Source organism: Borostomias antarcticus (assembly GCF_949987555.1).
Source record: "Borostomias antarcticus genome assembly, chromosome: 22".
Taxonomy (NCBI): Eukaryota; Metazoa; Chordata; class Actinopteri; order Stomiiformes; family Stomiidae; genus Borostomias; species Borostomias antarcticus.
Genome location: NC_140255.1, coordinates 7,199,719 through 7,207,218, shown reverse-complemented (window position 1 = coordinate 7,207,218; position 7,500 = coordinate 7,199,719). Strand labels below are relative to the sequence as shown.

Below are 7,500 nucleotides of genomic sequence, written 5' to 3'. Positions count from 1 at the left end.
CAGAGCATCTATATGTGTAATAAACACAAACACACAGATCATCTATATGTGTAATACACACAAACACACAGAGCATCTATGTGTGTAATAAACACAAACACACAGAGCATCTATATGTGTAATAAACACAAAGACAGAAAATATATGTGTAATAACACAAACACACAGATAATCTATATGTGTATAGTAAGAAACACAAACAGAGAATCTATAATGTGTTATAAACACAAACACTCAAATAATATATATGTGTAATAAACACAAATGTGCAATGTACAAGGAAGCTTTTGAAAAGCTCTTGAACCATACAGTACATGCTTTTGAATGACGTAATATACTGTCCAGGCTCGTCTGTGCAAGTCTAATTGGTTACCATATATGAGGGCCTTATTCTTAACTTTAGTCACTTTATATTATACATATATAGGTTACTATATAACCTTACCTTTGATTGGTGCTCCACCGTCAAACTTGGGTGGCTCCCAGATGATGCTGGCACAGTCCTCTCCCACAGAGGTACACTTGACATGCTCAGGGGCGTCGGGGATGTCTGGGAGAGGGGCCGGTTAACAACCAGTTAATAAAGAGTTAATAACGTGTCAACAAAGGGCACATGACACCCAATGGAGCCTGAGTTGTCCACATGTACTGTACTGTTATATACTCTATATGTATTTTTACATAGACACTGGGCACAGGCATGAATGATTCAAGCTCATCATTATAGGCTTACAGCTCTTTACTTGAGTTTAGCTAAAAATATTGCATTGGACTACAATCCGCGCTGGTGATTTCTACTTTGGAAACAGTGCAGCAGACTGACCGACGATCTTGACAAACAGCATGGCCTTGTCCTCGCCGGCTGGGTTGGTGACAATGATGCAGTAGTTGCCCTCATCCTCCCTCTCCGCTCCCTCTATGACGAAGCAGCTCAGGTCCTTCCTGTCCTCCACCCTCACACGCCCCTCTTTTGCTGAGATTGGCTGAGAGACAGGAATTCAAAACAATTAGAGCGACATGGATAGATGTGATTGGCTGAGAGAGTCAAAACAACTAAAGCTACATTAACAGATTAGGGCATAGGGAGTAGGGTGTCAAAATAACGCTCGTTTGGAATGCCCTTCAACATCATTTTCAGGGCTGTCGCATGTGTCAACAGACTGTCACAAGCTATACTAACCATAACCATTATTCATGAATGAATCCTATCATAACTGAAGCTAAGCTTTCGGAGAGGGAAAGTGATGTGTGTGGTAGGCTACCTCTCATTGCAAGGCACAGCACACAGAGCCACCCCACACTGGCCCTGCTGTCCCCTCTCAACATAGGCCTACTCATCATTGTTTACAAAATGCAGAAATGACAGAATGATTTCAAATCTGTTCCTAGATCACTTTGCCAAATCCAGGTGTAAAAGTTGGCCAAAATTGTGCCCAGTAATCCTCAATCTCTGATTTCTCTACCAGCCCCATGGACAAATATCATCCAAAACTTGCTCACAATTGAACCTTCTGGCAGCCATTTGGCGTTTTTCCAACGCAATAATCTACTCAGACAATTCTTATGACTCGCTCTCTCAATAACTCTGCTCCGCTCCGCTCAACCCACAACTGAATGAACAGTCATTGTGTGTATTTATAGTAAACGTGAGAGAGGACATGTGCCCCCACGCCCAGGCCAATCTCAGTCACGTTCCCAGTCTCACTCAGCACGTCACCCTTGAGGTTGGGCCAGGCGTCTCCTGCTGCAGCAGGTGTGGACAGTTTCAATCAGGCCAGCTGAAGCCAATCACCACCTGGGCTCAGCACTACTTAAGGCTGCGGAAGACAGACGTCGGGCGCTTGAACGTAGACAACTGTTGGCTCCCTCCCGCTTAAGACCAGTGTCTCCCAGCTCCACCCGCGCCCTCCACCGACCACAGACTGGCCGAGTGTCATGGAGAGGAGGAGACTTACCCTCAGTTCTGGTGAAATCGGTTGTAACGTGAACCACGGAATGCGCAGGGCTTTGTCATCTCAATCATTCCCAAATGACCAGGAAAAGTCGCTAGATTTGCCGAGATTATTTTGTTGTACGTGGGATGTGTTATTTGTACAAACACGACTTAAAAACTCAACTTTAGACGGTAGGCTATCTTGCAATCGAACTCTCAGCCATCCTGGTATTTTCGAGTAGTTGTATATCCCCATCCACAGGGATAGACAAAGTAGGCTACTGCACCAGGCAAAGCAACCTATCCCCATATTTTACAACTTTGTGGTTGGACGTAAATACGGAAGTCGGCTACACGCATGGATAAACCGAAGCTTGCCAGACAGCGCAATTTGTCTACTTTTACAGGTAAAAAAACGCTTGTCTCTAGGTCAAACTATTTCAGAAATATGCCGTCCTAAATAACATATGGTATTTAGGAGCGCTGGCGTGCCCCTTGTATAAAAGAGGGAACTCATAACGGGATTTTCTCAAATATATTGCATTTGAAGATGGTGTCACACTGAATCGAGAGCAAAGTTATACATGTCTGCCATCTAATGGGGGCGGGAAAATCGAGTTTTCAGCATGTAAATATCATAAAATCACTGTTTTACTCAGTAACGCAACTTGTCGCAGAAATGCGACTTTGGCGCCAAGAGGGTTAAAGGCAGTGTTTCGTCCAGTGGGTTACAGACTGCACCTTTAAAGGCAGTGTTTTGTCCAGTGGGTTACAGACTACACCTTTAAAGGCAGTGTTTTGTCCAGTGAGTTACAGACTGTACCTTTAAAGGCAGCGTTTTTTCCAGTGGGTTACAGACTGTACCTTTAAAGGCAGTGTTTTTTCCTCACCACGTCTGCCTTCGTCCATAGGACGGTGGGCGCCGGCTCCCCGGTGATCTCCACGTCCAGACGCAGCTTGTTTCCGGCCACCACGATGATGGTGTTCTGGGACACCATGTTCCCTGTGGTGTCCAGGTGGATCTTGGGAGGATCTGCAGACAAAGCGGGCTCAAACTAATCAATAATGACGGTAAAGACTGTGTCAATCTGTGTTAATGGTGATACTTGGACTACGGGATATTACAAGTCTGTATTCAAACCGACCTTGGCGGGGGACGTAGTCGATCTTAATTTCTGTGGAGAGAAGGAGAGATTTTGTCAGTCAATTTTTTTTTACACATGGTGATAGCGTATCGTTAGTAGATACATCAAACCTACTCCATAATCTACTGTACATCAAAATACATCTATTCTCCGCTAGCTCCTGGTGAATATTTGGTTTCAATCTCCCCATTCCTCTCACCTAGGAAGTTGAGTTTGGCGGAGAGGGAGAGGGCGTAACCGTTTGGGATAAACGTGTAGTCTCCAGCATCCTCTGGCTCCACATTATCAATGATCAACCGATGGACCCTGGAACCAGGGAACACCGGTCACTTCTCCGGTACTGTATAATCCAGTACAGCGGACAAAAATATAAAATACACCAAAATAGGATGCACAGCTCATAACATGTAATGAACACAAATACTTAATGCAGATTTTTAAGGTAAAAAAAACAAAAAACCCTGTCCTGTAGGAGCCATTTTGCCTGTTTTAGATACAGTATATGATGTGCGCGACTAGTCGTTTAAACGACTAAACGGCGCAGTTCAGTTTTTGCTAGTCGTTTAAAATAAATAATAGTCGATTAAACTAAATATAATATAATTAGAAAAAAAAAAAAAAGGATAAAAAGACTTAAATAATTAGTCACCTCATTCATTCATCTACGCAATCCCTATTGTTTATTCTGCGTTCCTTTTGTATGGGAGCTCCTGATTTCGCGCCTATACACCTAAGACGTAGCCTATCGTCTGACATCCGCGGTCTTTAATATTATAGCAATTTAACTTATGCTATTCAATGATCAGGGGTACGGCACATTGCCACTAAAGTGTGCTCATATTAATTAATGTAGCCTAATCATTTGGTTTGTGAAAGTCAAGACGTGACGGAAATATGTGCAACAATAGGCTATGACTAGATTCCAAGAGGCGCGCTCGCTTTCACAGCCTAATTGCCGAGTTGAACTCTGAAGGAGGCAGAACATTAAATTCGCAAAACATAGGTTTATGTATACTAGTATACATCCAAGCAACTGTGACAAAGTACTCCGTGTTTTAAATAGCCAAACCATACTTGGAGCGAGATGCGCAACGAGTGAAAATTGGCTTCCGCTGAATGTTGGTTAGAAGCCCCCAGGATTCGAAATCTAAAGTGAAGGCCTATTGAACCGCGCCATCTTGGCTAGATTTGTAGTCACTTGGCTATTTCCGGTGACTTTTGTACTTGCGCAGTTGAGCTTCTCTGGCCGACGCGCGTCCACGAAAAAGTTCACATTTATCTGAAATGTAGACGCGCGTTCCCGGCTCTCTCGGCTCTCCCCGCTTTGATTTAGCAATGAAAACCGGCTTGCATATTAACCTGTTTTTGTCAAATATATCAATTGGAGAAATTATTTTTTGATCCTGGCATCTTAGTTTTAACAGGTTAAATATAATTGAACATGTTTTGTTTGCTAGTAGATGGTATTCATTCCGTTCGCGATAACGTTATTGCAGCCAGGCTAAATTCCTCCAGGGAGCCAGTGACCGGCGAGTTGAAGAGCTTCACTCCCCGCCAGCAGGAGCTTTGGCCGCGGCTACCGCATCTCGGATAACCCGCTGAGTTCCTGGCTGCTATTTCACATTCGCCCTTGATCAATCCCAATACCGATCCATGGTAATAATGAATCAATCGTTCAGATCAGATCGGCAGTGCTGCATGCATGTTACAACATCATTGTTACCTTTATTAACATAACCATAGCCTACATTTATCTCTCTAACGTTAGGCTATCCATCTTACACCAGTCGGCCATTCGATAGCTGGAAGCGGTGAACGCCAACGTTGACTGAAAACACCCAAACTCAGTGTATCGTTTCATCTTCATGCTACACATCAACTCCTTTACATTGTATGTGAATAAATTTAAAATAAACAATTGCTCCATACACACATATATATATATATATATATAATGTTTCACATTTCGTTTTAATGCTTTTAATGTCTAATTTGTAATGCTTTTAATGCCCCCCCCCCCCCCCCCCCGCAATTTGGTTTGGAAATGCTCCCTATTTCTGAGGTCCCAAGGTTGGTGAGTATGGCAAGCTATAAGCTATTAATACAAGCATACCGCTCAAAAAGGGCTTAATACATACAACAAACTGATCAGGCTAATCATTTTTTAATGAAAATGACCACAAGACAACCTTCTGTGCATAGCTGAAATGGTAGTGGGATACGGTGATAAACTGGAGTGATCCTTTTGACAGCAATTAGCCTTTTCCAAGAATGGACAGAAATTGGATATTTTTAGAATAACAGGAATTTATTCACATACAATGTAAAGGAGTTGATGTGTAGCATGAAGATGAAACGATACACTGAGTTTGGGTGTTTTCAGTCAACGTTGGCGTTCACCGCTTCCAGCTATCGAATGGCCGACTGGTGTAAGATGGATAGCCTAACGTTAGAGAGATAAATGTAGGCTATGGTTATGTTAATAAAGGTAACAATGATGTTGTAACATGCATGCAGCACTGCCGATCTGATCTGAACGATTGATTCATTGTTACCATGGATCGGTATTGGGATTGATCAAGGGCGAGTGTGAAATAGCAGCCACGAACTCAGCGGGTTATCCGAGATGCGGTAGCCGCGGCCAAAGCTCCTGCTGGCGGGGAGTGAAGCTCTTCAACTCGCCTGTCACTGACTCCCTGGAGGAATTTAGCCTGGCTGCAATAACGTTATCGCGAACGGAATGAATACCATCTACTAGCAAACAAAACATGTTCAATTATATTTAACCTGTTAAAACTAAGATGCCAGGATCAAAAAATAATTTCTCCAATTGATATATTTGACAAAAACAGGTTAATATGCAAGCCGGTTTTCATTGCTAAATCAAAGCGGGGAGAGCCGAGAGAGCCGGGAACGCGCGTCTACATTTCAGATAAATGTGAACTTTTTCGTGGACGCGCGTCGGCCAGAGAAGCTCAACTGCGCAAGTACAAAAGTCACCGGAAGGCCAGAAAAGCACAACTGCGCAAGTACAAAAGTCACCGGAAATAGTCAAATGACTACAAATTTGCCAAGATGGCGCGGTTCAATAGGGCTTCATTGTTGATAGCGGCCAGTGAATGGAGTGGCTGTATCCAGTTCTATTAATACATCCATGAGAAAGATAGAGGAACTTTATTGCAGACACGCAGGTCCATATAAAACATTATATTTGCACAGTAGGCTATTATTTCTTTCAGTTTATTATTTGCATCATTCTTTGTGGACCTATGTTGGAATAAATTTGCCTTCGAACGTTATTGCCCACTCTGACATCCGCGGTCTTTATGTGAAATCTAGTTTTAGCCTACTGAAACATTACAGGCTATAGGCTAGCCTACTCTTCTTCAATTAAACAAAATAAATCACATTGATATCTTTGCTAAGTAATACGCTGTAAGGACAGGCTGAACTACTGTTTTGCACTGGCAAACAAAGGAGAGTGTGTGACAGCCCTGCGCAACGCATTCAAATTGGCTGCCGCTGAGTGGTTGGGAAACATCAAGAATAGTCATGCATCTTAGCTTGCAGAGGAGAAACATCCTCAATTTTTCTAACTAGCACTTGTTGTAGAAACATGGGAATCCTGTTTTTAGACTAGTCGTGTAATCGGTTACAAAACCACCGTCTAGTCGTCAGTGAAAATAGTCGCTGCGCACTAATATGCGCAGCATGCGCTGCGCACTAACATTCCCTAATATGAATTGTGTTATTGTGTTGGGTTCTGGGCATGTTGTTCTTGGACACTAGATGGCAGCATAGGTGCAGTCCCAGGGTACCAGGGGCACAGGGATATAGCTGAGACTGCTGACTGGAGGGGGTGGCGCTGTATGAGGGGGCCATGCATGGGCTAGGGGTATTGTACGGTATCCAATGTTATTCATGCACCACTGGAATATGGTTCATTTGTCAAATCAAAAGGCTGAAACCCAGTTAAAGGAAGTGGTGTTCGTTAGTTCCTCCACATTATGCATCAGTGTGGCCTTTGATTGGCCGAGGTCACGACGTGACCCCGCCCTCCGGTCCCCGTGCCCGTCCTGCTCACCTGCCGGTGTGGGTCATCTTGATGCGGTCGCTAGCCAGCACCTCCACGCCGTCCTTGAACCACCTCCCTGTCACCTTCTCGTCCGACACCTCGCACTTGAACACGGCCTGGTCTGAGGCCTTCACCGTCAGGTCCGCTATGCTCTGCAACACCAGCAGCTCCTTCTCTGAGACACACAGCAGCAGAGAGAGAGAGAGAGAGAGAGAGGAGGGAGGGAGGGAGATATGAAGTGAGGGAGGGAGGGAGAGAGGGAGGGAGAGAGGGAGATATGAAGTAAGGGAGAGAGGGAGATATGAAGTAAGGGAGAGAGGGAGATATGAAGTTAGGGAGAGAGGGAG

General features: G+C 44.1%; 1 protein-coding gene across 1 annotated transcript in view; it reads right to left on the bottom strand.

The window, feature by feature from the left end:
- The window catches only part of LOC311323712 (myosin-binding protein C, fast-type-like), a gene marked incomplete at both ends in the record, with an annotated part of 42,808 nt that overhangs the window by 9,771 nt on the left and 25,537 nt on the right, over window positions 1–7,500 (bottom strand). Inside the window, 6 exons of the mRNA XM_084456008.1 lie at window positions 446–550; window positions 824–983; window positions 2,824–2,966; window positions 3,079–3,108; window positions 3,278–3,384; window positions 7,163–7,328. Coding sequence (XP_084312134.1) covers window positions 446–550; window positions 824–983; window positions 2,824–2,966; window positions 3,079–3,108; window positions 3,278–3,384; window positions 7,163–7,328 — 711 coding nt within the window. The remainder of the gene's footprint in view (window positions 1–445; window positions 551–823; window positions 984–2,823; window positions 2,967–3,078; window positions 3,109–3,277; window positions 3,385–7,162; window positions 7,329–7,500) is intronic.